Here is a 17747-nt window from a genome sequence, read left to right as displayed (position 1 = left end):
AACTCTTGATTTCAGCTCAGATCATGGTCTCAGGATCATGAGATCAAGCCCTGCATCAGTCTCTGCACTGGGCATGGGGCCTGCCTAAGATTCTCTCTCCCTCTGCCCCTCCCCTCCCTCTGTCCCTCTCCTCCCTCTGTCCCTCTCCTCTGCCCCTCCTCTCTCTGTCTGTCTCTCTCTCTGTCTCTAAAAAAACAAACAAAAACAACAACAAAAAACCCATGTGGGCCAAAGCATAGGTAGTCATCTACAAAAAGATACTTGTTACAACATTGCACTTGTGGTTGGCAGAAAATGGCAGGTAGTTTCCAGCAGTGGGTTAGCTGCTTCAATGGCAGGTGGTAGTTTTGGTAGCAGAAATAGTGGTATTACTACTAGTGTTCCTACTTGTGATAATAGTTAATGTTAACTAAATGCATACTACGTGCATATATTCTACTAAGCACTTTATATGGATTATCGCACTAATCCTCACAAAAACTGTAAAAATACATTTTCAAGATAAGTAAACAGATTCTTAGATTAGAGCTAACTTACTCAGATCTGAATGCTAGCAAAGTGGAGCTAGAAGTTGAACTAGGAAGTCTGTCTCTAAAATTTCTACCCTTAAGTCATTCATTGTATGGTCATTTCATGTGGTGATAGGCAAAAGGAAAGGCAAAAGACATGACTGCAGCAGAACCCCTAGTAACTTATCCCCACTTTGGATTGTAGGGATACAGTGAAGGCCAGTAAGAACAGCATGATAAAGAATGGGATAGAATGCAGTGTATTCTTGTGAAATACCATGAAAAAAGTACTTGCAGCTCATAAGCACAGGACTGCCATTATAAAAATATCACGTAAATGCCTGATAACTTCACATTTTGCAGAATAGTTTCTAATCTATCATTGCATCGATCCTCTCTAGAACCCTCAAGTAGACAGTACATTTATCCCCTATTAAACAGTTAAGAGCTGAGACCTAGAGCAGTAAGTGGCTGTTCCAAAGCGACACAACTTGCCAATGAAAACAGGACTAGAACCCCTGTCATCTAACTTCCTTTTCTAGTGCCCTTTCTACCAGACGATACCAAGAATATATTCTCTTTCACCAGTGGTTGGAAGGAAGTATTGCTTTTCTTCTGTTGAGATTCAGGGTTCATGTGGCATCTTAGACATGGAAGGGCATCACCTGGGAAGTACCCTATGTTTCTTGATGTAGATACATCATGAGGTTATATCCAGAAATATTTCTAGGTACATTTACTAAGTTTAACAATTTCACTGGGGTAATTTGTTCATTTGAATCAGTGTAATGGGTTGACATTCCACTTTCTGTTACATGAAGCTGATATATTTCTAAAGAGATTTTTANAGCTGATATATTTTTAAAGAGATTTTTACATTCATTCTAGAACCATTATGTCCACTCTGTACCCAATGCTATGATCTTTCTAAAATGCAAAAACACTTGACACTTCAGTCAGAACTTTGGCACCTTTGATATATCTGTAATGTAATTTCAGGTATCAGTAACGCTGGAGGGGATTCATAAGGTTTAAGACAATATGTAAATAAGATTTCTATAGAAAGATCATTCAGAAAGTATATCAGATACTTCAGTAATTGTAGGAGAAACATATTTCTGCATGCAGGTAATGGAGTGTTAAAATGTCTGGAAAATTGCCTGTCATAAGACAAATCTTACCCACTTACTCATATTCCTCAAGCATTTGGTCTTCATGTTTTCAATGCAGCAATGCCTTTCTCTGTAAATATCAGAAGGGAGTTCTTAAGAAATTAACTCGCAAATCTGCAGTGTCCATAGGGGAAAAAATATTTAATTTTTAAAATATTTTTCAACATATAGCTGTCTATATAAAGTATGTAGTAATCAGAGTCAGTATGTCAAATAGTGCATAGAGATGTTGGTGATAAGAAGAGAGCCCTGTATAGAACTAAGTGCTCCAGTCAGAAGGGGGAATGAAGCATGAGAGACTACGGACTCTGAGAAACAAACTGAGGGCTTCAGAGGGGAGGGGGGTGGTGGAATGGGATAGGCTGGTGATGGGTGGTGGGGAGGGCACGTATTGCATGGTGCACTGGGTGTTATATGCAAGTAATGAATCATCGAACTTTACATCAAAAACCAGGGGTGTACTGTATGGTGACTAATATAATAAAAAAACATTAAAAAAAAAAAAAAAGAACTAAGTGCTCCAAACCCCAAATTCACTCTTTTGGCTGATTTTTCTGGTGTTGGCATCTAAAATTACAGAAAGGAAAGAATAATTTAAAGAAATGCATATTTTTATAAGTAAGATGTGTAACTCTCCATTTTGGAAAGAGTAACTGAAACAAAAGATCTCCAATGGGTTTTCTTTCTTGTTTAGCTTAGCCACCCCTGGTTATTACGTGCCAGTTGTCTTAATCCTTTGCTCCCTTTTCTCAATGATACATAAACTTAAATTGCTGAAGAATTAGCTCTCTAAGGATCAATGGAATTCTCATTTCAGTTGGATCTCAATTTTTTCTTAATTGTGCCCAACAGAAATCTTCTTTTGATATCTGTAAAACGTAGTGTCTTTGCTACTTACTTGTACGATTTGTGTATGTTACCTTCAGAAATTCTATTTTCCTGACATATCTTATCTCCCAACTGGACTATAAGCTCCCTTAAAGTAGGAACAATTTTTTATACTTCTTTATATTACCAAATATGAAGAATATACCAAATATACTACTATTTCCATGGTACTGGAAAGTAGAAGACACTCATTATGTCTGAAATTATAACGAAGTTTTAGTAAAGCATATAAAGCTGGGAGGGACAGCAAGAAAAGCACTCCAGGCAATCTTTATCAACTCACAACAGTTTCTTTTTCTTTCTTTTTTTTTTTTTTATGATAAAGGTATTACAGGAAAGTGGAATAATTTTTCTATAGTACAACAAAAGCCTTAAATTACTTATTTCCCTGTTTCAGTTTAAATGCTTTCTTTAACACTTGACGAATGAATTATGATAGTCTAACCCAAAATTTTCTGCCATTAACAGGATGGAAATTTCTCTGTCAGTACTATATTTGAAAAACCTCAAAATATGATGGTGGTCGGACAGTCCGCATTTGCAGACTTTGGTAAGATTCTTTTCATCTTTCAAATGCTACCCCTCTCTCTAACCTAGTCATATTAATTTCCCATACCTGAATATAATTTTATTGTCTTCAGAACTATTAAAGATTTAAAAGATGCCTTTTCCAGTATTATACATGGTAGGTGGTCAATTCCTTAATATAAGGAGCAATTTATGACATTTATGTTTAAAGTATAATTTAAACTTAAATACTCCTGTTTGCAGGAGTAACATGCAAAACAAAGAAGTCTGTTGAGGCTTTTCTAGAGAATATCAAGTAATAATTATCCTGAAGTCTTCATATATGTCTAGGTTATGGAACAAAAAAAAAAAATTGGAGTTAACCTGACCTCTTGAAACTTGAATACTAAAAACCGTTTTTATTTCCATCTTAATTCCAAAGAAGAATAGATATATTAGGAATTTGCCACATGAGAATACATGAATCTCTGTTTTCCATAAGGTTCTACACCATAAATCAAGTTCACATTGGTTAGGAACTTCCAAAACATGTATGGCTCCTTCACCATTTGTCGTTTATTATTAGAAAGGATTTTAGTATTCGATGGGAAAGTAGTCTAGATGACCACCATCTAAGAGTTTGAACCTCACTCCCCTCCTACTTTTCCTTCATTCTGCCAATAAACACCTCAGCCTCTTCCTCAGAATCCAGATGACATGTCGCCATGTCCAGAGTCCTCAGTTTCCTCATTGATAAAGTGACAGTGACGATCATACCCACCTCACAAGACTACAGTAAATAGTACAGTGTGAGTAAAGCACAGTGTCAAGCACACAGTAAGATCACAAGAAATTACTGTAGGAGTCTTTTCATCGGACTTGCCTAGTTTTACTGTTACTGCTCTTTGCTCAGTTGACTAAATCAACTCATTGTTCAGTGTCATAGAGATAGGCAGCTAAAGCAGGTTTAATAGTGTTATTTGATGGAAACATCAACATACATCTCTATGTTGTACTGTATTTTAGTTTCATTATGTTGAATATTACTTTGATTTTGAGCAGATTTCTGGTGCCTGATTTATAATAAGCAAATAGTCAAGTTATAGAATATATGGAATTATTTTTTTCAATTTGCTGACTGACTTGATTAGCTGGATTGATGACAAATACTTTTACAGGTCTCTCTCTAGAAAAAACAAATATATATGCATTATATAATTCTCAGAGGGCACATATACCTCCCTTAACCTCTGGCTAAGAGTCTCCAAATTGGGAAAAAACAAAGTCCAAATTGAAGTTACTTGTTTTACAATTGTGTGTTTTGTGTGATAAAGTGTCTTGTTTTTAACAAAATTATTAGTAGCTTTACTTAATTTTTTTTAAATTCTTCTACCGTAAACATAGACATTTACATGTTGGTACATTTTAAATGTGCAGAATATAGGATACAGTCCATTAAGAAACATAACTATATATCCCACTATTTTTAATGACTTTAGGTAGCATATCAGTAAACACTTTCAATATATCAATAAGCTTTAAGTAAATATCCCACAATGTCTTTTTAAAAGTCCATGTATTTTTAGTTGGGTATTATCAAAAAACAAAACTGCTAATGAGTCCAAAAAAGCAGATGACATTGAATAAGGTTACAGATACTAATATATACAAAATATACATTTTCTGTACATCTGAATACATCTGTGAATTGCATCCTGCCCTCCATCCTCAACTTTCCGCTCCCAATGCACTTACACACACACACTCACACACTCACACACACACACACACACACACACACACACACACTCTCTCTCTCTCTGTCTGTCTCTCTCCCTCTCAGAACCAAGCCAAGAGATGAGACTGACAGCCAGGAAGTCAGCATTATTTCAGAAATTCACCATTTACCAAATGGGTAACAATGGATTAAAAAAAAAAAAAGCACATACTTGAATAAAATAATCAAGCTCGCAGGAAGAATCCTATACCAGAAAGGAGGGTTTAAGCTCACTGAAGTTGTCTAGGAACAGAAGTTTTCTTACATCTATGATGAAATTTTAGTTGCTAACATAAAATATTTTATTAATTTTAAAAATCTACTTTAAATTTAGGCTATTCTGGTATAGCCAAAGGGAGGTGGGTAGGGTGGTTTGAAATCATACAAATCAGGAGCCTTTGCCAAAAAAACAACAGAATAATTATTCAAGGTAAATGTTATTTATTTCCTTAATAAGACAAAGAAATACTATTCCAGAAATCAGCTAAATAAAACTCCATGAGATATTATAAAGCCAATGAAAATTATGGTTATGAAGATTCTGTTAGAAGAGCAGAGCAATACATTATTCAGTGGAATCATCTTTTTAAAAAAAAGATTAGAAAAAAAAATATATCAGGGGCGCCTGGGTGGCTCAGTCCTTAAGCGTCTGCCTTCAGCTCAGGGCCNATAAAACTCCATGAGATATTATAAAGCCAATGAAAATTATGGTTATGAAGATTCTGTTAGAAGAGCAGAGCAATACATTATTCAGTGGAATCATCTTTTTAAAAAAAAGATTAGAAAAAAAAATATATCAGGGGCGCCTGGGTGGCTCAGTCCTTAAGCGTCTGCCTTCAGCTCAGGGCGTGATCCCGGCATTCTGGGATCTAGCCCCACATCAGGCTCCTCTGCTGGGGGCCTGCTTCTTCCTCTCCCACTCCCCCTGCTTGTGTTTCCTCTCTCGCTGGCTGTCTCTCTCTCTGTCAAATAAATAAATAAAATCTTAAAAAAAAAAAAATATATCAAACCGATAGTAATGGTTACATGAAAGCAGGTTACTAGGTTATCTTATTTCCTGTTTTTCAGATTTTCTATTATGTGGTTAGATTAATATATTAATTTAATAATGAAAAAGTAAATTATGGAGGAATAATAGTCAGCAATGGCAAGAAAGAAACCAAAGTATATACCTAAAGTGTCATTAGATTTTTTTGGCACAGTACTTCTAAGTTCATGTATAGTTGATCTTATCCTCTGAGTTGGATGAACTTCTTTAGAAGGCATCATGTACTTTAACAAGATCTTTAATTTTAACAAGATCTTTAACTCCTACAAATAAAATGCAAAAGTTAGACCTCTGTTATGTTTCAAATATTGTACTGAACGCCATGTAAAAAAGCACAGATTTTAATGTAAGGTCCTTGCCTTTAAGAAATACATAGTCTAATTGGGAAACCAAAGGACAAATTTGTAAAAAGTGCAAGAATAAAGTAACAACTGCCACAATAGAAGAGAAACCAGACTATATTTCACTGTTAATTACGGAATTAATGCCACAGATAAGATGCAAAGTATTGTGGCAAATCCAATCACTTTGGGCTGAGAAAGGGTAGGAAGACTCATGGAAGAGGTGAGATTTTGGACTGGACTTTGAAACAACTCTGAGGTTTGGCTAAAAATATGTAGAGGTATAAAAACAGGGTGTGGTTAGTGACTAGTGAATAAACCACTTAGGCTTGAATAGACTTTCTGTAAAAATATAAAAACATAAAAATGGACTGAGAACACATTGGATTACCAAATGATAGCAGACGAACAAATGTTAATTTTATTCTGTGAAAGCATTAGGACGTAGTAGAACAATTCTGAACATCTTTTTGTTATTATCTTTTTGCATTAACTTCAGAAAGTAAAAATCTTCTGGTCTAGTGGGATATGCAGAAGGTATTGCTTCTGGGATATGGAATAGGAATTCAGGGGGAAATTATTAGAATCTCTGTTATGGCTGAGATGTTTGTTATCAAAAGAGAGGCAGATTTAAAGTCTGGTTTTTCTAGGGATAGAAACCAGTCAGGAGACAGGTCAGGTCTGAAGTGGTAAAAGCGTGCACTAACGTTGTCAGTAAATGGAAGGGACAAGTGTGAGAAACATTGCAAAGAATTAGTAAATTAAGTGACTGGTTTAACACTAGAGAGCTAAAAAAAAAAAAAAGCCTCTGAATGACTGAAAGAATTATTTTCTCTACCATCCTTCATAGAGATAGGTAATTAGAAGAGAAAGCTGGTTTGACTATTTTAGAGAGACTTTAGAGTCAGCATGTTAATTATACTAAGACAACAAAGCTGGAACATTTAGGAAACCTAGTTTCAGGAATAAAGCAAAGCAAGTTTAAAAGTCCTCCAAGAGCTAAGAAGTCAAGACCCAATGTGCCCTCCAAGGAAGAGAGTATAAATAGCTTGACAGAGGAGTAAGAGAAAAAGAAGGACTAAAAGGTGGTCCAAAACCACTGACGATATTATGACAAGAAAAGGCCTTTGCATTCAGGTTATAAGGGCACTAGTGACCCAAAAGATATTGTTTGTAGAACTCTTTAGCAGTTTCTGAACCTTAGAAATCAGCTCATAAATAGTGGCAGCTACTGGTTTGTCAGATGAGGTACTTGAGAGATCTGCAATCCATATATGCCTCTAATAGTTAAGCAGTCATCTTCTAGAAAACATATTTTGTGTCTTATCATACTGTATAACCCTTTTAAACTATATGTTAGAGTTGGATCAGAGTACCGTATTCTAGAATTTCTACAGATAAGGTGGTATCTCTTTACTAAATTACATAGGACAAAAAAGTCAAGAAAAATAACGTACTTTTTTTCTATCAAATAGAATTATAACCAGTCTTAGAGAAAACATTAATTTTGTATGCAATGCCAGATGTAGTAGAAATCAATAAAAAGCTACAAAACTAAAGGGAAAATTGAAAGCTTAATAGAATGTTAGCATTTTCTATAAATTGAATCATTTTAAATCTCATAATACATAAATTTGTATATCTAAATCTGATGCGAACTCGTATGTCAGATCATCATAAGATCACACTCTGTTCTTCAAGTGAAGGGAGAATACCTGGCATGTTGGTGCAACCTGGGAATTGTCAGTCAGTCATCTAAATAATTTTAGAAGAAATAAAGGGGCTGATGAAAATACAAAACGTGGTCATCCTTGAACATTATTAACATAGATGGTGTTACTGATGGTTGAGACCCAATCTTATTAAATTGAATATCCCCATTGCCTAGCCCAGTAAATAATCAATGATGTTTATTAAAGTGAAGGTTAAAAAGAGGGAAACCCCAAAATCAAATTATTTTATGAAGTCTCTATGCTGCTTGGTAAAAATTCAGATTTTAATTCCCAATTAACCATGGTAGAGCTGAAATGCTTAGTTCAAAATAACATGGCATTTATGCTTTCTCTTGTTTTTCAATTAGGTATATTCAATAACAATCTGTCAAATGAAAATTGTTTCTTGTTAGTGCTTTATCTGGTAATAAAAGTAAATCAGATGAGCCATGTATGGAAATTTAAATTCCATGTTTAGTCTGAATGCTAATGGAGAATTGAATGTTCATATTCTCTTTTACAAAGGAATCTTGAAAATCAAATGCTCTCAAATAGACAGATGACAATTATATTATAAAAGAGATTGTATAGGGGAAAGTCCTACGTGTTATGTTTTCTGGGCTTGGTCTCATTATGAGCCATTTAAGACTGCCTTTTATTCCAGAGACTTAATAGTGGCATTTATTTGTTTGTCTGTTATACTTGGAAATTGGCTGCTCTTTTGTTAAGTAGCTTTATTTGTTTTTTCATCAAAAAGTAGCACTGAATTCCAGTTGAATTCAGAGAAGTGTTTGAGGTTTCAGATACTCTCTCTTAAATGTACTATCATAGCACTTTCATCACCAGTCAAAATGTATTAAGTAGATACAAATGCAGAATGCTTCAACATATGGAGTATGGACAAAGTAGATGTAATTCCTGGATTCAGGAATTTGAAATGTAATACTTGTATTCTCCTTTGAAGTTTATGACACAGACTATCAGTTCAATCAAATAGTTTATTTTTTAAAATTGTGTAGTGATCAGTTGTTTTTCCATTCAGTTTCCTTCCTGTTTTATACTGAAAGATGTACAAGAGGTTAATCTATTCAAAAATATTTTTTGAGTGCCTACTATTTGGACTGCTCTATTCTAGCTGCTTGGCATATACCACAAGTGAAGCATACAAGAACCCTGCCCTCATGAAATTAAAATTCAATTGAGGGGGAAAAGACAAGAATTAAATTAGTAAGTTATTTTTAGAAAGTGGTGAGAGTTAAGAGGAAATAAAGTACTGTAATAGGAGGTAAAAAGGGCTGTTTTCCATAGCTGATTGGAAGTCGTATTTGACCCAAGACTTAAATGAAGTCACAGGAGGTCTTGGGTGAGTGTTCCATATAGAGATAACACCTAAGTGAATGTTGAAGAACAAAAAGAAGGCTGGCACTTGGCCAGGTCTTTGGGTCCTTGTGGACCTAGGTTAAGAGTTTGGATTTTATTGTAGATGTAATTGGAAGTTTCAAGGAGACTTGTTAAGAGGATATGCAACTAACCAGGCAAAGGACATGATGACTTGGACCACAGCAATCGTTAGGAGAGAGGAGAAGCAGTCATATTTTGATATTGGAGACAAAGTTGACGGGACTTGCTGACGGATTGGTTGTTGGAGGGAAGAGAAGAAGAAAGGATGACTTCTAGGTTTGGGGCTTGAATAACTGTCTGGATGGTGGCACCATTCACTAAGGTAGAAAAGGAGTAGGAAGAGTAAATTTGGAATTCTGTAAAGTTCGAGGTGTCTGTCAGACACTAAAACAGGATACAAATGGGAGATACAAACTCTAGAGAGACAGAGTTGGGTATCAGTATATCCTTCTTTAAATACCTTTTAGAAGATGGATGGTGAGTAAATGAAGGAGTACATGCCCAAAGTATCCCACCTTTCTTCCTAATAGTGTAAATGTAACCGTGTTCCAGCCACACTGGCCTCTTTGTATTCTTCAAACAGGCCAGGCACTGTTTCCCCTGAGGGATTCTGCCTTTGCTCATTCTTCTCTGCAGAATGCTCTTCCTCCTGATTCTTCTCATGGGTCCCTCCCTGATAACCTTCTAGTCTTGCTGAAATATCCTATCCAGGAGACCTTCCCTGATCACTCTATGTAAATTTTACCCCCTCCCCCCAGCACACCTATCTCCTTTCCTTCTTTATTTTTCTCCGTGGCATCTATCACTGTCTGACATACTGTACATTTTACTCATGTACTGTCACTAGAATATACTCCATTGGTGTCTTTTGTTCACTGCTATATTTCATGCCTGGAGCAGTACCAGTCATATTGTACTCAATGAATAATTTTGAATGAATAATTCAATTAAATGAAAATATATTCTTGTTTATTTAACTCATTGGTTTTTAAGAATTGAGCCCAAATTTAGGGCATATCTTAAATAACTTTAACCATAATCCTACTAAACCAGAACATCTACGTGTCATTTCTATGATGAGGACTGATTTAACATTACTTTTGCTCATTTTGATTAAAGTTAAGTGCTTCAACTAAAAAGTGTTCTGAATCTCTAAAAAAGATAGGTGCTGATTTTAGGAGACATCCTGGGTCCTTACAAATTTTTATTCTTAGTCCTCATATTTCTGTTTTTCTAATTCCTGAATTCTGACATGTATTATCTGTAGTATTTATTATTTAACACTGAAACAAACTACAGTATTTGCATAGCTTCTCAATATTTTTGGGGGGTCTTTCTAGTGCCAATTTAGTCTGACATGATCAAAGTAAAAGCAACCAATTTACACAGTTTTCTCTCTAACCTGCTGAACCTTTGTTTCCCTCCTCTTGACCTGCCCCATCCCACCAAAGACAATACTGTTATAAATTTTTGGTAAAACTGAGATAATTTATATATTGACACACTGCCATGTGGAATATAAAGTGATTAGATGTTCTTAGAATATTCTAAGTCCAGTTGGTCCCATTCCGTGTCACTGTGGTGACTGCACTGCAGTGGTTGCCATAGCAAAAGTGATTACTCTCTGAGTTTCTACTTTCTAGCAAAGACTGAGGCATCTATCTTGGTGAGTCATGGATGCCAGATGTGATTCTGATAAAATATTTTGAATGCTTTTTGATTGGAAATGGTAATTTATATACAAATTATAAAATTGCTGCTTCAGAGTCCTGATTTTATACATACTCAGCATTCAAAGCAGCATTAAAGCTGTATTCATTTCTTTTAAGATACACATGCATGAGGAAAAACTAGAACCCAAAATCCCTGAAGCCTTTATGTACAGGTTTGTATATATATTAGATTCTTGCCCTTCTAGGTCTGAGGTGTTTTTAGTAAAGCTATACCTCTGATGACATTCTGTATTCTCAAAACTACACTGTTCTTTTATTATTTTTTTTTCATGATGCAAGGTATTAGAATGTATAACTTACCCTTTGGATGCTAAATTTAAAGTACTTAAAAATTCTGTAGGATAATTATTTTTACATTATTACATTGCTATTTTGTAATTTAACAGGTGATATTTTTACTACTTAAGCTAATATATCCCACGACTTAATTGGGGCACTTGTCTCTCTAAGCCTACCCCAATTAGTAGAATGAATTTGTGGTAAGTGGAGCAACCCATATAACTGCCCTGTGATGTTCACCAGGCATTTCTCTCTTCCTTATTTGATTGCCACAGTAGTAGGAAAGTGATTATTGCAGGATCTTGCCTGTTCTTAGGCCTTCTAGATACATACAGCCTTGGAAAGAGGAAAGACAGTGAAATTTATTCCTCTTTGATACATGACACTTGAGGGGAATTCCCTGCTATCAGTCACAGCAATAAAGAAGCAGGAGAATAAATTGTGAAGGTTCTAGTACCACCCCTTTATTAAATGTCCTATTCCATTTTCAAGCAACTTAGGCTTTCATTTCAGCCCCATTTTCTGTCATCTGCAATAACTGCCTTCTCATGCTGTGTAAATGCCCCATCCATTGATAAGCAGAAGCAAAGATGTACTTCTTGGATGTAGGTAGGTACACAGACAGCTCTTCTGTGCTTGCTTAACCCTCAGTCACCAAAGAGTTGACTTATGGATTGGACAGATGAATTGGTAGTTAGGTAGATAGTGGATGGATAGTGGATGGATGGATGAAAGTGCTGTTTGCTACTTATCCTTTGTCCAGAGCAATCCCTTCCCATAGCAGCTTACAAAGCAATCCCATTTTCCTATTCTGTTCCATGATAGCAAAGTCAGTTCCTTTTTATTCCCTATTACACACAGAGATGAATGGACATTATCTGTACTTACCCTGCCGCTGCCTGTCATCATATTACCTCATATAACTAATGTATTCTTCATTTAATCGTAGGAAAGTTTCAAGTTTTTGTTATTCAGCAACATTTGAGGATTTAAGAGTTTTGTATTTCCAAATATAAGTATTTTTCATAATACTTAACAGTATTTATTATTTGGCAGGAACTCTTTTACATTTATCTCAGTCCTCCCAAATTTCCCTGAGGTGAGCAGTGTTATTTATCCTCATTATACAGATGTAGTAACAGAGGTTCAGAGAAGTTAGGAAACTTCCCCAAGGGCACAGAGGTAGTAAGTGGCAGAGCTGGGACATGATCCTTGGCTCTGTCTCAGAAGCTGTGTTTTTTTTAAAAGGGGGGGGTGGAGGGGAAGGGCAAAGGGAGAGGGAGAGAGAAAATCTTAAGTAGGCTCCACGCCCAGTGCAGAGCCCAATGCAGGGCTCCATCCGGGGTTCTATTTTGTGACCCTGAGATCATGACCTGAGCTAAAATCTGGTTAAGCCGACATAACCGATTGAGCTACCCGGGCACCCCCACAAGCTGTGTTCTTAAACACTGTATACCACTTCTTTTGAATTTCTTTTTAAAATATGTGACCGTACTTGTTGATGACCAACAACCTAGTATGCACTGTTTACGTTTTACAAAACTGCAGCATATTAATGGTGAATCTTCTCCTTATCTGACCACTTTCCCTAGTGAATATCCATCTCAAAAATACGATTATGTGTATCAGTGATTCTATAATATATAATACTTATGGATTCCAGAAAAAAATCAACACAAGGATTGGTGATTTTTATTTGAATATATCATATTCAAATTCAATATTCAAATTCAAAACTATATAATATATAGTGATTTGAAAACTCGCTATATATTACTATCTCTTGAATTAACGCAGCTTTTCAGATATCTCTATCAAGTATAATAAAGTTCTACTTATTAGTGTAAAGCCATTTCACCATTAATCTTCTGAGTACTTGTGGGAGGTCATTTCCTAGAAATAAGCTCCTTGCTCTCCCCTTGATTTTGATTGTTCACCTTACTACAGTTGTTTTGGTTTTCAGCCACATATCCATATTATTTAGTCAGTGTTTGAAACTGTGACTCACTTCTAAATTATGATTCATCCTTTGAGAACGAGATTTCTTTAAATTTTTTCAAATGCATTCTTTCTTATATAAATCTTTATGTTCTCTCCTAGTTCATATTTTTTAAATCAATAATTTTTTGCTTCATATTATACAAATGATTTCTTTTTCTTTTCTTCTCCTTTGATTTAGTAGTCTTCATTTGAAGTGTTTGCTTATATCTGTCATGTATTAAGAATGTCTGTTAAGTCTACATCTCATATAATCTTTTCAAAATAAGCTGCCCTTTTTAAAAATTTAATTCATTATTTATTTTAAATAGTTATTTTTACAATTGAAGGTCCCCATTAGAGGGAGTATACTGCTTTTGTTTTGCTTTTATTGAAGCATAATTGACATACAGTGTTATATTAGCTTCAGGTATATGACATAGATTCAAAAATTCTGTACATTATTGAACACTCACCATAAGTGTAGTCACCATCTGTCATTATACGTTATTGTATTATTGGATATATTCCCTGTGCTGTACTTTTCATCTCTGATTTATTTTCATTATAACTGGGAATTGTACCTCCAAACCTCCTTATGTTTTTCACTGTCCTCTCACTCACCTCCCCTCTGGCAACCAATTTATTCTCTCCCCCCCCCCCCTCCTCTCTCTCTCTCTCTCTTTCTCTCTCTCTCTCTATATATATATAGTCCCCCCAAAGAGTCAGACACTTAACCTACTGAGCCACCCAGGCGCCCCCCTTCTCTATATTAGAGAGTCCCGGTTTTTCTGTTGGTTTCATTTAGATTCCACATATAAGTGAAATCCTACAGTATTTGTCTTTCTCTGTCTGACTTACTTCACTTAGCATAATACCCTCTAGATTCATCTATACACAGATGGCAAAATCTCATCCTTTTTATGGATAAATAGTATTGCTTTGTGTGTGTATGTACGCCAGATCTCTTCATCTGTTCATCTCTCAAGGACACCTGGGTTGCTTCCAAATCTTGGCTATTGTAATAATGCTATAATAAACATAGGGGTGTATATATCTTTTTGAATTAGTTTTCTTCAGGTAAATAATCAGTAGTGGAATTAATGGATCATGTAGTATTTCTATTTTTAATTTTTTGAGAAACCCCCATACAGTTTTCCACATGGTTGCACCAGTTTACATTTCCACCAACAGTACAAAGGTTCCTTTTTCTCCACATCCTTGTCAACACTTGCTATTTCTTATTTTTAATACTAGCCTTTCTGATTGGTGTATGGTGATACCTCTTTGTTGTTTTGATTTGCCTGATAGTGATATTGAGCATCTTTTCATGTGTCTGTTGGCCATCTAGGTATCTTCTTTGGAAAAATGTCCATTCAGGTCTTCTCCCCATTTTTAATTGGATTATTTGTTTATGTCATGTTGAGTTGTATAAGTTATTTATATATTTTGGATACTAATCCCTTACTGGATTTATCATTTGCAAATATCTTCTCCCATTCAATTGGTTGCCCTTTTGTTTTATTGATGGTTTCCATTATTGTGCAAAAGATTTTTATTTTGGTATAGTCGCAATAATTTGTTTGCCTTTGTTTCCCTACCTGAGGAGACATATCCATAAATATGTAGCAAAGGCCAATATCCAAGAGATTACTGCCTGTGTTTTCTTTTAGAAGATTTATGGTTTCAAGTCTCACATTTAGGTCTTTAATCCATTTTGAGTTTATTCTTTTTGTATATATATGTTGCAAGAAAGTGATCCCATTTCATTTACTTGTATGTAGCTATCAGATTTTCTCAATACCATTTATTGAAAAGACTGTCTTTTTTCCATTATATATTCTTGCCTCCTTTGTCATAGGTTAATTGACCATGTATGTGTGGGTTTATTTGTGGACTCCCTATCCTGTTCCATTGATTTGTGTCTGTTTTTGTGCCAGTACCATACTATTTTGATTACTATAGCTTTCTAGTATATCCTGAAATCTGAGATTGTGATACCTCCAGCTTTGTTCTTCTTTCTCAAGATTGCTTTGGCTATTTGGAGTCTTTTGTGGTTCCATACAAATTTTAGGATTGTTTGTTCTAGTTCTGTGAAAAATGTTGTTTGTATTTTGATAGGGATTTCATTGAATCTGTAAGTTGCTTTGGCTAATGTTGCCATTATAATGGTATTAATTTTCCAATCCATGAGTATGGAATATCTTTCCATTTGTTTCATTGTCTTCAGTTTCTTTCATCAGTGTCTTATAGTTTTCACAGGATAGGTCATTCACTTCCTTGGTTAACTTTGTTCCTAGGTATTTTATTCTTTTGGTGCATTTGTAAATGGGATTGATTTCTTAATAACTGCTTTTGCTACTTCATTATTAGTGTAGAGAAATGTAACATATTTCTGTATTTTAATTTTTATTCTGTGACTTTTCTGAATTGACTTATCAGTTCTAATAGGTTTTTAGTGGAGTCTTTAGGGTTTTCCACACATAGTATGTCATTTGCAAATAGTAACAATTTTCCTTCTTCCTTAACAATTTGGATGCCTTTTATATCTTGTCTGATTGTTGCAGCCAGGACTTCCAGCACTAGGTTGAGTAAAAGTGGTAAGAATGCACATCCTTGTCTTATTCCTAATCTTAGACGAAAAGCTTTCAGTTTTTCACCATTGAGTATGATGTTAGCTGTGGGGTTTTCATATACGGCCTTTACTGTGTTGAGGAATGTTCCCTCTGCACCCACTTTGTTGAGAGGGTTTATCATGAATGTGTTTTATATTTTGTCATTTTATGCATCTGTTGAATTAATCATATTTTTTTTATTTTTGCTCTTGTTAATGTAATATATCACATTGATTTGCAAATATTAAACCACCCTTGCATCCCTATAATAAATCCCACTTGATTGTGTGATTTTTTTTTAATGTATTGCTGAATTCAGTTGCTAATATTTTGTTGAGGATTTTTGTATCTATGTTCATCAGAGATACTGGCCTATACTTTTCTTCCTTTCTAGTGTGTTTGTCTGGTTTTGGCATCAGGGTAATGCTGGACTCATAAGTTTTTCTTCCTTTTCTATTTTTTGTAATAGTTTGAAAAAAAGAGGTATAATTTTTCTTTGAATGTTTGGTATAATTCACCTGGACTTTTGTTTGTTGGGAGTTTTGTGATTAGTAATTCAATTTCATTACTAGTAATCCGTCTGTTAAATTTTCTATTTCTTCTTGGTTATCCAAATTGTTGGCATATAATTTTTCATAATATTCTTTTACAATTCTTTGTATTTCTGTAGTTCTGGGGTTTTTTCTTCTCCTTCATTTCTTATTTGAGTCCTCTCTTTTTCTCTTGATGAGTCTGACTAAAGGTTATAATTTTTTTCTTTTCGAAGAGCCATCTCTTAGTTTCATTGATCTTTTCTATTGCTTTTTTAGTCTCTATTTCATTTATTTCTGCTCTAATCTTTATTATTTCCTTCCTTCTACTAGCTTTGGCTTCATTTGTTCTTCTTTCTAGCTCCTTTGGGTATAAGGTTAAATAGTGTATTTGAGATTTTTCTTATTTCTTGAGGTAACCCTGTATTGGCTATAAACATCCTTTGTACAACTACTTTTACTGAGTCCAAAAGATTTTGGACTGTTGTATTTTTATTTTTATTTGTCTCCAGGTATTTTTTTTATTTCCTCTTTGATTTCATCTTTGACCCATTCATTGTTTAATAGAATGTTATTTGCTTCCATGTGTTTGTGTTTTATCTCCATTTTTTTCTTGTGATTTCTAGTTTCATACCATCGTGGTCAGAAAAGATTCTTGATATAATTTCATTCTTAAATTTATTGAGACTCGTTTTGTTGTCTAACATGATCTGTCCTGGAGAACATTCCATGTGCACTTTAAAAGAATGTGTATTATGCTGGTTTTGGATGGAGTGTTCTATTTATATACCTGTTAGGTCCATCTAGCCTAATGTGTCATTCAAAGCCACTGTTTCTTTGTTGATTCCTGTCTGTCTGGATGATCTATCCATTGATGTAAATGGGGTGTTAAAATTCCCTATTATTATTGCAGTACTGTCAATTTCTCCCTCTAGCTCAGTTAGTATTTGCTTTATGTCTTTAGGTGCTCTAGTTTTAGGAACATAATCCTTATAATCTTCTGTCATCTTGTTGGATTGTTCCCCTTTAACATTATGTAGTGCCCTTTGTCTCTTGCTACTATCTTTGTTTTAAAGTCTATTTTGTCTGATATAATACTGCTGCCTAGGTTTTTTTTGTTTTTTGTTTTTTTTTTTCCTAATTCCATTTGTGTGGAATCTTTTCCTGTCTCTTCACTTTCAGTTTCTGTGTGTCTTTAGGACTGAAGTGAGTCTATTGTAGGCAATATAAGCTGCCAAGTTTTAAAACAGTGGTATAT

General features: G+C 34.8%; 1 protein-coding gene across 1 annotated transcript in view; it reads left to right on the top strand.

Annotated features, from left to right (window-relative positions):
• ITFG1 (integrin alpha FG-GAP repeat containing 1) overlaps positions 1-17747 on the top strand; it is a 306253-nt gene that overhangs the window by 100965 nt on the left and 187541 nt on the right. Inside the window, exon 8 of the mRNA XM_034638036.1 lies at positions 3038-3119. Coding sequence (XP_034493927.1) covers positions 3038-3119 — 82 coding nt within the window. The remainder of the gene's footprint in view (positions 1-3037; positions 3120-17747) is intronic.

This window comes from Ailuropoda melanoleuca, chromosome 12, assembly GCF_002007445.2.
Source record: "Ailuropoda melanoleuca isolate Jingjing chromosome 12, ASM200744v2, whole genome shotgun sequence".
NCBI classification, from domain to species: Eukaryota; Metazoa; Chordata; class Mammalia; order Carnivora; family Ursidae; genus Ailuropoda; species Ailuropoda melanoleuca.
This window is presented reverse-complemented; position numbering and strand designations above follow the sequence as displayed.